General features: G+C 41.0%; 1 protein-coding gene across 1 annotated transcript in view; it reads right to left on the bottom strand.

The window, feature by feature from the left end:
- The window catches only part of BARD1 (BRCA1 associated RING domain 1), a gene marked incomplete at both ends in the record, with an annotated part of 44,048 nt that extends 28,677 nt beyond the window's left edge, over positions 1-15,371 (bottom strand). The window contains 4 exons of the mRNA XM_080346834.1: positions 4,194-5,194; positions 11,340-11,485; positions 15,042-15,098; positions 15,229-15,371. Coding sequence (XP_080202960.1) covers positions 4,194-5,194; positions 11,340-11,485; positions 15,042-15,098; positions 15,229-15,371 — 1,347 coding nt within the window. The remainder of the gene's footprint in view (positions 1-4,193; positions 5,195-11,339; positions 11,486-15,041; positions 15,099-15,228) is intronic.
- Positions 15,372-16,133: the final 762 nt, after the last annotated feature.

The following is a 16,133-nucleotide window of genomic DNA, read 5'->3' as shown; positions in this document are numbered from 1 at the left end:
CTTGTGTTTGAGTCATCCTGCTACCTTCCACCAGCAGAGCTCATTTCTCCAATGAAATGGGTATTATACACACAGCTAAGTCACCTGCTACACAAAATCACGCGGTCTGGACAAAAAGACCTTGTACCAAGGGATTCATTCATTCATTCATTCCCTGTGAAGGAGCTGGCAGGAACAAAGCTGTCTATCTGCTGCCTTTTGCTCAGGGGACACTGGGAGTGTCACAGGAAGGGCAGGAGAAGAGACATTCCTTCCATGGGCATGTGTGACCCAACACTCAACCATAACACATACCCATCTGGTACTGAAAGTGATGAACTTCACAACTGACTAGGTCAGACATCTGGAGAAAAGATCTAAAAGATATTCTGCCATTGACCATCACATGCTCACAAAAAACACAAAATAATCTTCCACTCTCTTGTGTCATTAACTGGTAAGAAAGCAATAAAAAGGAAGGACAATCTCACAGGCTCAGAAGGAACTATCTAAGAGTTATTACACTGTTAAGTATAACAAACATTAAGAGTTCAGCACCGCAGGCTAACCCACAGGTGAAGCCTTTATGAAGGTCCTGCTGGTCAACTGTCAAAACTGAAGGGTCCCTGGAAAAGGACATAACCAAAACCAGTCTCAATGCTCCTTCCCTCTCTCTTCAGCCTAAGGAGATGCTCTGCAGAGATGCAATGTCCTCAGAAGAGGGACAACACTCTAATGGCTTCTAACTTGAAGCACAAAAATCAAGACCTTCTCCCAGCTCCCGGCCATCCGCTCCTCTGCAATGGTGCAGCTGTTGCCACCGTCAGTTCGCTGTTCCTGGAACCCATGGAGGCAGCGATTCCCCCCTGTGAACAGCCCTGTCACCTCAGAGGCAGGAGAAGCTCAGGCACAACCAAGACCTTAAATACTGTACCGAGAAACTACAATTTTTTTTTCTCTCTGTAGTAGATTTGAGACTCTGTACTAACTATTTCAGTAGTACTGTGCTGCATTTTTAATTGCCAGATAAGCATTGGTACTGTGAACAACTCATTATTTTACTGTAAAAAAGTCCTGTGTGGGAGGGCTGTGGATTTGGAAATTCGCCACCAGTTTACAATATCAGGAGTGCAATAGGTCACAGTTTATATTTTAACTAATTAGAAGTTTTACCTTTAATGGCTATGGAGGAAAATAAACATGACTGCTGTTTGCTATGGGAAGACTGCATACATTTTAATTTATTAGTTTAACTCAGCATTAAGTTCATCCCCACTAGAACCTTTCCTGAAAACCATTTTGATTTCAGTAAGTTTATAACTTGTAGTAAATGGGGACAATCCCTCAGAATCATTTGAAACAGCCCAATACACTTACTTTTAACGCCTGATAATGTTGTTTATTATCTCTTTTAAATAAGAAAAAAGGGAGAACTCAATTAGTTTTAATTAAATTCAGGGTATTAGACCCTAACAGCTAATGAAAATAATACAGATTTATTTTTATAATTAATGAAGTCCCAGAGAATTAGGCTTTATTTCACTTTGGGGGGAGGGTGGCAGCTACAAGTCTGTTTCCCATTACACACATGGAAAAACATTACTGGCTGTGGAAAGAACAAGAGAAAAAAACCAACTATAAAACAAAACTGGAAGAGAAATACTTCTTCCAGAAACAGAAAAAATGACAGGGTTATTTTGGAAAAAAAAAACCCCAAACAATCACAATGAGTATATACATACAATATAAAGCCTAGTATTTGAGGCCAGCTTATTTGAGAAAACACATTTACCAGTTCTATAGCAGGGTTCCTACAGCTTACAAGAGCTATCTAGGAACATACAGGTTATACACAATATAATTGCTTGCAAAAAAATCTTTCCTTGCAATTGCCACACATCCCCAGCAGATTCATAGCAATTAATCAGTACTATTTCTTGCTCACTGCTTTACAAAGTAAAACGTTACCAAACCCCACGACCAATAGTTCTTTACAAAGACCACCATGCTGGCTTGAGCAACTTAGACTTAATTCATTTTACATGGACTAGCAACTGTGCCTACACTTACTGGCTACCAGGGGATGCAGCAACTTCTGAGGAATACCACAATATACCCATGATTAAGCTATATAAGAATAAAATTAACATGACATTGAAAAGAGGTAAGCTGTATAGTCTCCTTCTGCAGATGTGGAACTGAGTTTCAGAGACAGTAAAACAACTTTCTCAGAGTTGCACTGGAAGTTCAGTAGCTGGAAACAAAGATACATGCAAGTAAACTAAGGCCATAACCAAAAGACCACTCTCCTTGCCTTATTTTAATTACCTTTCAAAGACAGTGGTAAAGCTGAGATCACCCTGAAGCCCTACCTAGTTAAACAAGCCTTTGCTAACAAGCACCTCAACACAAATGGAATTGGTGGATTAAAAACACAGCAGAACTAACAAGAACCAGAAGCAACTTCCCATTTTAGCTCAATAATTATAAAATATTAGAAGATGACACCAAAATGAATTCACACACAGTACTGAAATAAGCATTTATGTGTCTGCCCAGCCCACTGCCTGCAGTACAGTTGGGGGGTCAGTTTTCCAGCCCACCAAAACAGCCCTAACCCCTGCTCAGAGGGCTGTACCAACACCAATAAGAGTGCCAGCTACGCCACTGAACTTGGATAATCAAAACTTGCTTATTCTTTTTGTCTATAGCATGAACTGGTTAATTTTTACTCATTTATCTTGAAAACGCTTTGCAATGGAAAGCCACTTCATTGGCATATCACCCTTTACTCCAAGTCTCACTAAAAGCCGCAGAGATGCTGTTTTCTTCGGTGAAATAACTGTCCCAAAGAACTATATCAGACTTATTGCTGAAAAAGATACCTGTGTGAAAACTTGTCAAGGTGGGTCAATTTCTTCAGAGCTAGTCAGTTTCCTTACAAATTCCCAGAAAATCATGGAAGGTTAATTTGTCAACAGTGCTTTAATAAAGAGAAATACACAGGACTCATGATGAAAGGTAACAAAAGATCTGTCCTTTAAGGCTCTTGAGTCCTGTGAGGACAACGTTTCATTTTCTCCCCAATTCCATATTAATGGTATCAAGTAAGATATTTGAACTGGACTCAGCTGCCACTTCCATTTTAAAAGGTCTTGTGCAGCAGGAGCGGCTCATTAGAACACCTTCGAAAGAGGATAGTTATTTATCAAAAACAGCCTGTCTCAACAAATAAGCGATGAAAAAATATCAGAATGCTTACAGGTGACTCAATTCTACCAGTATAGACAGCTTATTAACCATACAGTATTTCCATATTTTGATTTAGCACAAAATACATTTAAACTGCCAGACTACAAACTCCTTGAAATGACATTGCAGAAAAGAGCTGCTGTGCTAGTGCATCTGCTGAGTTTGACTGGGAGCATCCAGCTCAGCCAGCCTGCTTGCAGCTTTTCTACAGCAACAGCGAAGGACAGCCCTCGCAAAGCCATGAAGTTCTACCACAGCAGCAACTGGATAAGAACAGCAAAATGAGTGACAGCTGTCATTCCAAGAGTAACACTGATCCTACAGAAAAGCAAAGTCTGCTGGGAACATGCCAACTCTGTCCTAATTCTCCTTTGTCCACTCTCTGGGAGAACAGCACGCTCAGAGCATACAGCTCAGCATGGGAATCCCAATCTCAGCTCTTCACTCCTCTGGCGCCAAAACTTACATCAGATGGAGAATCTCACAAGATTATGAAACAGTTAACCCCAATTAACATTACATATAATTATCTTCATGTAGATAATTCAGATCTTGTCCTGGCTGAGTTACCAGGTCAAGTTAAACTGATCAAGATCACTTGCTGAGATCTGAAATACTTAGTTATAACTCCTCATGACAAATCACAGAGACATTTTCTGGGACATAAGGCCAAAACATTTGAATGCTTATCACTTCCTAGAATTCACAGATATAAGTGACACTGTAGTCCATTGAGTTTCTCGAGTATAACCATCTTTGATCATTCCAATAGTAATGTCTTAAAAAAATAATTGGGTTGGAAACTCCTCAATAAACCTAAAAGAAAAAGACCACAAAGATAAGATTCTCCCCCCGGCCCCGAAACAGGATGTACTGAAGTAACTGTTTTTCAGGATATCTTTAGTACAACATTGTCTTTTTAAACCCCTGTTTAGAGTTGAACTAGAAGATGATGGTCCTACCTTGATGGATGCAACATGAAGCAAAGTCTCTCCTTTGTAATTTCTTCTGGCAATTGTGTTCCCACCAGGGGACTTCAATACAGAAGGACTGTGGGGTATTCCTACTTGATTACAAGTCTTAGAAGTAGAGGGGGTAGAGGGCAATGCTGAAAGCGAAGCACTATTTATTGCTTGCAAGGCTGCAGAGCTTCTTGTCTTCCTTACAGTGTCAGGGAGTTTTGACACAGCAGAGGAAATCTGAACTGGTGTCTTGTGTTCAGCTGCTGGGGAGATGGGGCAGCCCTGAAGTGACTCCTCTAAACCATCTGCTTGACTGTCTGGCTTCCCAATAATGCTCCTCTCAGTTCTTCTTGGTCTCTTAGACTGCGAAGAAACTGGAAGTCTAGATTCCTCCCTTCCACGTTTTAAAGGTGTAGTTTCATTTTCTATTGATGGTGATGGCTCTGTAGCACATTTTTTTTCCCTGCTGACTTGCACAGGGCATGCAACCTCACTGTTATCTTTCTTCTCTGACAATTTTACCTGCGGCGATATTTCCATATTTTCTCTATTTTTACTGGAGTCAGCTTCCTTTACAGACTCCTGCTGAAGTGTCTCTTCAGGGCTATTTGGTTCTGAAGTGCACAGGACCACTGGTTGACTGCAGATGGTCACACACTTTTCCTTGAGAGTCTTCTCTCCTACTCCGCCTTTCTGCTCAGGCTGCTCTAAGCTCCACGCTTTGTTAATGTCTGCTAAACGTTTCTTCTTCATCTTCTTACTCTGTCTCTGTGTTGCCTTTTTTGTCTGCTTGGAGGGCTTTTCATGAGGAGGGGAAGGAAAGAAATCATAAATTGAAGATGTGTCTTGACAAAGGTCATTGTTTTTGGTCTCAGGCTGAGTCTTGTTCAGGATGCATCGAATCTTCCTACTTCTTGGGCTGAACCACATTTTTATCTGTTCCTTCTTACTCTTTTTTTCAAAGTCTGAGTCAGTTGGTGTCAACTTATCTTCTGTTGAATCTAAGTGCATCAGGGGAGAGGAAAAATAATTTATAGAGTACTCTTCAGTAGAAGATCACAAAGAAAAAAAGATCAGGATAACAACTGTAACAAGCAATGAAAAGTTACTAAATACTAACTACAAGTGCCTTCATTTCTTCCGAAGAGACACATGCAATGGTTTTAAAACAACTGGCAAGGTCACACATTGCTCTGGAGCTCCGGGACCCCAGTGCAGCTGAAGGTACCAACTGGGTGAGAAATTTCCTCAGTGTCGTGGGCTCACAGCACGTGCACGGATTCCTGACCAGATTGGAGAGAAGCTGGTTCTCTCAGTTTTCCTTAGAAATAGGTTTAACAAAGTAGTCTGTGCATACACAGACAAGCACAGAAACCATTTTCTAAAGGATATTATAGTTCACCTGAAGATAAAGAGGAAGAATCACTGCAAGCAAACAAAAATAACATCCTTGTAAGAATGTTGAACATCCCTGAGAACTTTTGACTGATTCCACAGATGCAGCAGATGAATCAGAGGAATATATAGAAAAATCTGTAAGTAATTGTGTCCTGTCATTTGATCTCTTACCTCCAGTAGTAAATAATTGCAAGGAAGCTACACATTTTTATGATCTCAAACATTTCTTTAAAAATAGGCAGTGAAGCAATTTTGTAAATCACATCATACAGTGTATTACAAATCAATAACCAAGATGATGGAGGAATATCCTGTACTCCCAGTGCATGAAATAATGGTTGAGAACAAAGCCTACAGATGGTGTCCTCAATGGCTTCAGAATAAGTTAAGGAGCATAAAGTGACCTCTAAGTTGGACATTAATTCAATTTGCCAACAACTCTTTCAGTGCAAAAGAACGATAAGTGACTTTTTACAAATTCCTTTTTGGAAACCTAAGTTATTTTAGGTTATTTGGACAAGTCCTCTAAAGTAAATGCACAAAGGCTTGGTGATTTATAGCAATCAATCACAAAACCAATATTAATTTTGCCTAGTGAGGCAAGTAAGGTATTATTTTTAAACAGAACTAAGACCAAGATTAGTGTTTAGTTTTTATTTCAACATTCTTGAAATAAGCCATTCAAAGTCTTGATTATTAAAAGTGAAAGACAAACACTCACTGCAACAAGGTATAATTTTCACTTTAGGGCATTAACTTTCTAAGGATAGTTTGTCTTCTTATACCTTCTCTTCTGCGTTTGGCGCTAGTAACTATAGCCCGTTTTCCATAGCAAGCTAGGATAAATTCAGAGATAGCAGACAAACTAGTCCCAATCCCTTAGGCACAAAAAAAAATGTTTGAAATTTCACTTAAAACAGTACCGCAAAGCTAGTAATTCAACACCAGAATAGACATTTGCGGTTTTCTTTTAAAGCAATAGTTCAAGGTTAAATGTTGCCTCAATCTTGATTTAAATCACCCTATTTACCCCTTGAATTAAAATATCCTAGCTATTAGGAGATCTAGCTAGAGGAACATGTAAGACATCAGACCAAAAGTGTCTTTAAGAATACAGCTGGAGGCTAGTTAATCAATCATTTAGGTATCTAAAGATAATCATCAAGTACAGAACTGCAGCTATGCAGTTTTCCTGCAGGACTGGGCTTGCTGCAAACATGGGAAAAAAAGCACTGAAATTGAGACTGAAGACTCCCAACTAGCGAGCCTTCAGAAAGATATCACATCCAATTTCATTCTGACAATAGCATCTAAAAGGAAGCGCTTGATTGCAAACAGATGCAAAATATAAACCACAGTTACTATTTACTTGTCTTGCCTCGACTGTTTACACAACTAGCAGATTTCCTTCTAAAATATTTACCTTGCTAGAACTATCAGTCATCTCCGAGTAAAGAGCAAGAATAAAATCAGCTTGGAAAAATAATTTGTGCGACAATTTTGTGACGGCCAGAAATCTTTTTGATGTGTATAGTACAGTAAGACTTTAAAGTCCAAGTGACAAATTCAATCAAAGTCCCCGTCTTTCAGAAGTAAGATCTAAAGCAGCATAACACAATTAAGTATTTACACTGGAAGCTATGCATACACCACTTCTGGCAGCCAGAAAGCTTGTGAAGAATCAACCACAAGGGTTCTTCAACTGATCTGTTCATTACTGGTTGCTCAGCAGGGACTTATTAGTCGGGTTGTTAAAAACTTGCTGAAAATACACCAAATAAATACTTTCTCAGGATTATTTTTCCTCACATGCAACTGCTTTAGGTGTAAAAGAGAATGTTGCACTTTTTACAACAGGGAGGAACTCGCAGAACATGATTTAAAGGCCAGGAATACCTCCAAAGCAGAAACTGCAATATCTGCCAGGGTGGCTGTTGTCTCTCAGCCGTTCTTCAATATCTCCAGCTTTAAGAATACTCTGTAGCTAACCTCAACTTTACCTGAACAGTTCTGCATAGCATCTGCAAAGAAACATTATTCTTAAAGGGAGAGAGGAGACACAGGGCTACAAAGCTGAAAGGAAGTTCTTATGGTTTAACATGTAAATGTTAACTTCTATAAAGAGGCGATCTGGTAGCTAAGCGCATTCAGTTGAATTACCTTCCAAGAAAATCGCTTATAGAAAAATCAGTCCAAAGGAATTCTTGGCTGTCTCCAAATTGGAAGCCAGAGGTTATGTCCCAATAGGTATGGAAAAGTTACTACATATGGTTAAGGTTTGTCTTATTAATACATTAGAAGTATCCTCCCAACATTTTTAGAGATGCATTGAGACAATATAAATCAGTAAAGCATACCTTACTAATTCTACATTTTAAGAATCTGCCGTAGTGTAACAACTATCTACAATAACAGCATTAGAATCAGCCTATAGTAAATGCAGTACATTTACTCTCCATTATCTATTAAATGTAACATCTATACACACAATATATTAACAGAGTTCTTTCTAAATTAGACTTACTTGCACATGATAAGTGCAAGTTTCTTATTGCTGGCATTTAAGAGAGTTGAATTTCTTAAGTGTTAAAAGGGTTGAGTAGACAAAAACATTAGGAGCTATGCGGTGCCTTACAACTGGAGAGCTACATCTCCAAGTTCTGCTGTAGCGCAATAACAGGCTAGAGCAGGAAAAAAAGAAGCAATTAGAAAACATGGTTTAGCTATCATTAATCTGCATCAAAGGAATATAATGATGCACATTGTGTGCCTTTCAAATTATTCTCTATTATGGGTTTCAGAACAGAAGTTGAGAAATCTCTTTGACAAACTAGTCCCTTATTAAAAATCAAAGGGAAGTGCTTTGGTACCATCTGTGCAACATTAGTGCCTTCACTGAAGAATGATTATTTTGCAAGTTAAGTATTCAACACAGGGGGAAAAAGGGAGAAATTCCAGCTATTCAAAAACTCATCTTTAGCTATTATGAAAAATGTCCTAGCATCCATGAAATGCAATGTAATCTGTTACAACAGGAGTTCAACATCTTTCCCTCCACATGAGTAAATGGGAAACTAAATTATGATACTATAAAGGCTAATCAAAAATTAATCTCTCCTACTTTCCACCAGTATCAACATGAGCTTTAGAAGCTTTGACCAACACCTGCAAGGTCTAGCTCTGCATGAGAAAGGGGAGGAAAGGCTTTTTGTTTGACTTCGTTAGAGTGAAGCAGATTATGTTATAAAGAATAAGGTAAAATCATCTATAAATTTACGACAGTCTCTTTTTAAAGAACATCACACAAAAATCTGCTGAAGTCTTTAGAAATTCACTTTCAAAATCATTACTGTAAATCAACCTTCTTCATCTCGAGTATACTATATACACTATGTCCGTAAATCAACAAGTTCTTACTAATTACCCACCTGTGAAGCCTATCATCCCATCACCTCAAATTCCCCTTCAGTCACCCCAGTACTATTCTGTAGTGTCATTTAATGCTTCCCTTTCTTTTAAAAGGAAAGAATTAGCTGTTTTGTGCAGTCTTTCCTGAATTATTATTGTTGCTGCTTGGAACACACACACAGTTTGTCACATCCTTATCCCAGTGGCGTACAAAGTGAGACCCCTCTCATCTCCACTGGGAAACCAGGGGGTACAGGGATTTTTATGCTTGAACTATTCAACATCCCATCCTTTTCAGTCACAGCACTTGTGTGTTTTTAAAGAACACACACGACTCACTGCATTCACTATCTCTGTCTTAGACTAAAAAATGGGTAGTATGATGCATTTGCATTAGAAACTTCAGTGTCAATATGGATCTCAAGCAGAAGCCTTGAGAGAAGCCACAATTGCTCAACATGAGGCATATAAAACAAATATGCAAAAGACATAAAACAAATATATGGAAACATTCCTTTTCCAATTGCTTCTCTTCCTTTCCTCTGCAGAAAGACTGATTTTTTTCAGTCAGTTTCCTTTACTGGAACATAAAATACAATTTCTGACCTTCTAACAGACCATGAAAGCAACTCCTTAACAACAGAGGCCCTCTTTCTCCAAACTCAAATATTTTTCACTTTGTATACATTAAGTTCCAGACAAACATCTATGGGAGGTGACAGATGTGCCAGAGATGAGTGACAAAATATCCTAAAGGGTTTGTTCTCAAAATCTCTAAAGCTACAGCAGCCTGTGATTTGGCATAGTACAAAACATAATTGGCTGTTCTTAGACATCTGCTCACTTACGTATCCAAACCATTCCTGAGAGTGAACTATCAACAACTCAGGAGGATTTTCCCTTAAACTCAGCATGAAACATCCAAAAGGCCATTAATCCTTACTACACTGCAAAGACCACAAGTGATGGAAAGTAATCTCCCATCTCAGTTCATAACTTCATCTCCAAATAAAACACTCTTGTAGACTTCAATTTTGTGTCTGCTTTCAAGTCAGAACAACGAATGATCAAAGAACACTCATTTTGTTCTGTGGTTTAGCCACACCACGCAAACTTTATTTTAGAAGAACTATGGGATTAAATGTATTATTCAACTCCTAGTACGATTAAATTTCAGACCAATTTTTAAGAGTTAATCCATCTGTAAGAGATCTCCAAAACATCTAAACAGTATCAATAATACTACCATGTTGTATTTTAAATGTTTTATTTATAGCATCAAATAGCTCCCCTCAGAGATTCTCTTCCAACTATGTTTTCAAAAGCCTTCACCATTTAAAGTATTTCCCTGAAATCCTATTTAAGCCATTATCTATATTTTCTATGCTCCAGAAGATTTAATCACGATAGGATTTTGTATCTATATAAAATGTATTCCTTTACAGTTGGACATAGACTTCCAGCCTCCTCACTTAAATGCATTTTTATGTCAATAAAGAGCTACGCCATAAAAGAACATGAAAGGTGCTGATGGGATTAGACTTAGGAAAAGAATATTTAATTTAGACAAACACATTAGGAAGTAACAATGAAGGAAGAATTACCTTTTCTGTATCTGACAGCTAAATGAATGTTTTCTAAAACTTGATATTACATAAAATGGTCCTCTCTGAGCTTGCAGAAGCTTACATTCACCTACGCTTATTTCACTTCATTTTTTCCTACTTTGACAATCAGCCTAAAATTTGATAGAGAGATGAATTCCCAGAGTATGATCTCTGCAATCTTCTTGCACAGTCAGCAATGACAAAATTCCATTGTAGCAGACTGATTGTTAGGGACCAGAAAATAAATGAAGTAAGACTTGCCTCCTTCCCCATTTAGGCAAGGAACACAGATAATTTTTTCCATGTGCAAGAACCCAAGAGGCAAAAGAATATATACGTTAATCCTTTAATAGGGACCCCTAAACAAGGCTATGCTGTAGAACATTACACATTTGTGCTCCCCTAAAGGCACAAGCTATGACGACTTGTGCCCCTGGTTTGTGCAACTAAGTGCTATGAGACTTGGGAATCTATCCCACTTCCACCTAATTTTGGAAGACAGATTCTAATGAATTATGGACTAACCTGCTCATGCAGATTTCTTAGTAAAACAGATTCAAAGAATGAGCAATCCATACAGACAGTTCTCCTCAAATCAAATTTTCCGAACACGATTTTGAACAGCCTTTTGGAATCCCAAACAGGGCTGCCCTGCTCATTCTCTATAAAGGCCGTGAAATGAAACAGAGCGCTCTAGATTCGGCGCCTGCCAGAGACCCAGGTTTGCTCTTACCTGAGGTGTCTGATCCCAGTAGATGCCGCAGTTTGCTGCAAAGCTGGATCATGTTGTCGAGCTGCCGGTTTATCTGCGCATCTTGCACCCAGGCTGGCATGTGGCACACTGGGCATTCTGTGCCAACACAATCGCCTATGCAAGATCTGAAAGCCAAATGTAAAAAAATCCATTATCCAGCATAACTTATCTACTGTAGTCGCCATCAACCTTTTCACAGCCAAATCCTCAGCAAGACTCTCTTATTTTAGCATTGACAAATCACTACTGTAAAGCCCACATGGGTTAGCCACAAATGCAGGAGAGGACATATTTATCATGGCAATAGACAAGCCACAATTAAGCAAGTCAAGTCCAGAGCCTTGTCAGGACACTGTCATGAAAGATGTGGCGCATTTTTTTACTCCCACAGATTCACAAGCTGATCCAGATTTTCAAGGGATGTTAAAGCTGCACTGCTGTTTGTAGTCAGATAATAATTAGGTTCAAACAGTTAAAACTCTACATTCCTTTACACATCGGCTGCAGACAGGGCTATTCTTCTGCAGCCTTCTATTTTTAAAACAAGTGACCCAAAGCCAAGCTATAGTAAACTACTAATTCCACTTTTTCCTACTTAAAATTGTCTTGATATTCTGAAGTTTCACCTGCCTGAACACTTTTCTGTAAGAAGTCCCATGAGCATCTGCAGGTCTTCAGAGTATTCCATCACTTTTCTCTTTCAGAGCATTTAGGTCAAGAGAAGATCAAGACAGTGTGGGTGGGGGAACACGTTTACTTAGTAAAGGTCATTTAACATTTTTATTTTCTTAGTAATACTACTCTCCCCATATGAGCCTGAACTCTTTTATTCATTTGATTAGTCCAGTGAGAGTACCTTATGATTTGCCACATGAACTGCAGCATTCAAGGACCATTGTTACTTCTTAATTCCAATCTATCCTATTAAATATACATTATAATTTCACATACTCAGGACTGAGTTAATTTCAAAAGTCTCTATTACCTTACCACCACACAGCACACGCAATTCTAGCCAAAGGCATAAAATTAAATGTGAGCAGATCATGTTAAACATTCAGAGGAATATAATACAAATAATATCAAGACACTGCTACCTGGAGAGAAAGATCAAAGTCTATGCATATAGACTCTAAACATACAGTCAGCTTAGAAACTGAGGTTCACACAACCCAAAATTGGGAGCATATCGGTTAACAATATCAGAATTATAACTACTACCACTTTCCTTAAGAGGAGAGTTATTTTCAGATCTTTGCACTGAGATCTCTCCCTCAAACACAAGACAAGTATCATGCCTTCAGTTAACTCCAAGACAGGAAATTTGGTATGTAAAAATTGCTGCTGGGTGTGTTTTGTGCTTTAACAGCCTGCTCTGAGCGGGTAAAGGACCTCATGGTTGAGATGCTGCTATGATCAGGAGCCTGAAGTACAGTTCTTGGCTCTGACATATTCTAGATGACATTGACAAATCACTTGGAGCAAAGATAAGAACTGACCGGGTCTGGTTCTCTAAGAAAGCTGGCCTCGGGTCTCCCACTTCTCTAAAAGGTAATGCAAAGGAAATAGAGAATGACTTTTATACCACGGCATTTCCTAATTACTTCTAGCTGTTGGGTTTTTACAGTCATTATCCATTAACTATAGCTAACTTAGTAGAGTTACTCAGACAAAACTGCAGAAACTGGTCTTAATAAATATCCCTGCCCATAATAAAACCCATGCTGAGGGAGAACCAGCTACATTATGTGTGACCTGAATATTACAGTTCATTAGTTTCACATCTTTCACTTCATGTATCAGAAGCCAGCTCTGGCCATTCACCCCCCTCCTTCACAGGTATATTAATAAATGTCTGTCTGTAGCAATGGATCAGAACCAATTCGTGTCACGTTCAATCCATGCCCTACCAAATTTGCTTGTAAACAAATTAATTTAAATTTCCTGAGTTTTATTAAAACACACAAAACAAAACCACCAGCCACTATCCAAGAATCAGTCATCAAAGGACACATTAAATTAATGACTACAAGGTACAAGGTCAGGACACAAAAGAGAAAACATCAGGTATAACAATAACTTGGGTCATGGCAAGTAAACTCTTCTTCTGGAGTAAGAAATAGCTTCTAATGAATGCTTTGGACAGCTACTGGCTCTTCTTTCTAGACTCACCAATGCATTTTCTGATGTCTTGAAAATTTTTCTTAAAACTAAAATACTTCAACAACCAGTAGGTGCTTGAAATCTATAACCTAGAATACACTGAGGTTATAAAAAAAAACCCAAAACACAAGGCTTTAGATGCCCAACAGCAAAGCAATTATATTTATCAAGCCACCCATACGCTACCGTTCAGCTATCCATACCTGAGAAAAACCATGTTATAAGATAGATATGAACATACTTATAAATAACTTGTACAAGCTTCAGGGGGTTATTTTACCATGTACTCTGTGGACAGGTAGTACAAATGGAACAAATAGCAAAAAAATTGCTTCAGCTGGCAGAGTCTTCTACAGCAATTACTGGGCAAAGCTGGGAAAGAACCCGTGTCTGGATAGCAAGAAAGCATTTGTATATCTTCTAATACACCCGTACTGGGTGGAAGAGATGTTGCAGGCATCTGTCCTATAACCAGTTATCCCTTAAACAAATCAAAACACTCTTTTGCTAGTATTTCAGTCTTCGGGCCTTCAACTCTTTAAGCTCCCATTAGGAAGGTTCGGCTGAAGACAGGGAGTAAACACACAGGGGAGGGGGGGATTTCCTCTGACATAGTGACTACAGTACTAACAAGAAGCAAAGCTAAATATCTACCCTGGCTTACAAGCAGAAGTTAGAAAGTGTCTATCCACTGTAAGAAGCATAAGATTTTAATTGATCACATCTGTGCAGCGCAGATAAACTGGTTTAAGACTTGTGACTGATCTTTTAACTCCAAATGTTTGCATTTGTATGTCATGAAGAGCAGTGACAGACGGGACACCCAGAAGATTCCCCCAATGAGGTTCTAGGGCAGGAACGATTCCTGACTCTGCCCGCACGACGGGCCAGGTGACTGCCACATCCTCAGAACTGCCTCCTTAGCAGGATGTTTCTAACTTCCTCAGTTTCCTAAGCATTCATCATTTGACAAAGTGTAAGCAGAGCTTCTCATGCTATCCCAGCATGTTTGGATGGGCACGAGTACAGAAGTTAGTGGCAGAGCTGCATTAGCACAGCAAAGGGCCAAAGCAGCAACAAGCAGCACCCAGTCCTCTCAAGCAGAGCAACACCCCATGGAAACAAGCAGCACCTTTCCAGGCTGCTTTTTTTTTGCTTTGAAGGGAGGAAAAGGAGGTGGAAATGACACGAGGAACTGGAAGCTGTTTTCTCCTCCTACCCCACCGGAAGCAGACAGACCCCCCCCATCAGACTGAGGGTTCCCTTTACACATGGTTAGCATCCTGAAGCCTAAAACCAGCACTGGCAAAGCCAGGCCTGTGCTCTTAGCAAGCCAGACACCCGTCCCAGAGCAGCAAGCCGGACCCAGCGGGGGGACACCATGTCCCCGGGCAGAAAGCACTGCCGGTGTCCAGCTCCCTAGGGCAGCAGCCCCTTCTCCAAAGCAGGACGTGAGGAGGACCGGGCCCCCCCAGTGCCGGGGACGAGGGGGGCGGCCCCGGCACCCCCGCTACTTACAGGCAGAAGACGTGCTCGCACCGCCCCAAGGACACGGGCTGCCGCAGGACGCCGGCGCTAAAGGCAGAGGAAGGAGAAACGCAAAGTGTTAACGCGCACGCAGCCTTATGGGCACCGCTCTGCCGGGCAGCTGCCCGCAGCCGGGCCGGAACGACGGCGGGGCCGGAGCAAAGGAGACGCCCGTTACCAGCGGGAGCAAGTCAGCGCTTTCTCCAGCCGCCCCAGCGCGGCGCGGGTGCGGGCCCAGGGGAGCTCCATGGGGGTGGCGGCGAAGGTGTGACCGCCCGGGGCCGGCCGGTTGCCCGAGCGGCCGCGCAACGCCTCTCGCATCGCTCCCGCTGCCCGAGCGGCCGCTCCGAATTGCGCGCCCGCCGCTACTGCGCAGGCGCCGGGGCCGCCCTCCTGCCGGCGCGCATGCGCCTGCGGAAGGGCCGCACCCCACGCCCGCCGGCCGCCGCGATTCCCGCGCTTCAGGAGCGGGGCGGGGCCAGAGGAGAGCGCGGGAAGGGGCGGGGCCAGCCGTGAGGAGAGGGCTCGGGGGAAGCGCGCGGCGGCTGTAGGGGAAGCTTGGAGGCCTGTTTGAGATACCTCAGTATCCAAATCAATCAAATACTGAAACTGGGTGCATGTATATCTGTCTGTTTATAACGAACATGACTAAGACAGAACAAACATCTGTCCAAACCAGACCCGAAATGGGCAGACGCGGTGTCATGGTGCTCAGGGCTTCCCTCACACCCAGCACAGAGCCAGGCAGGGCGCCTGCCCCATGCCAGCATCTTTCCGTCTCAACTTTAAAAACTTTATCTTCTATCCGCTCTTCTGTCCATTCACCAGCTTCTATCTGACAGAGACGCTTCACCCATCCCTGTAACTTTGGGTTTTGAGGGTGTTTTTTCTTCAGCCTGTGCACCCAGCAGCACCAGAGGGTCCAGCCCGATCTCCTGCATTTTACAGGCTGCTGTTTTTGAAGTGGTACCTCAGCAGACACAGCCCCTGCCTTCCCATACAGTGTAATTACTGAAGCACATAAAGCAGTTATAGCAGGAATTTATCACTTTCAGGTAGAAATACTCCCAGCCAAATAAAAGA

This window comes from Nesoenas mayeri (genome assembly GCF_963082525.1).
Source record: "Nesoenas mayeri genome assembly, chromosome: 6".
Lineage (NCBI taxonomy): Eukaryota > Metazoa > Chordata > Aves > Columbiformes > Columbidae > Nesoenas > Nesoenas mayeri.
This window is presented reverse-complemented; position numbering and strand designations above follow the sequence as displayed.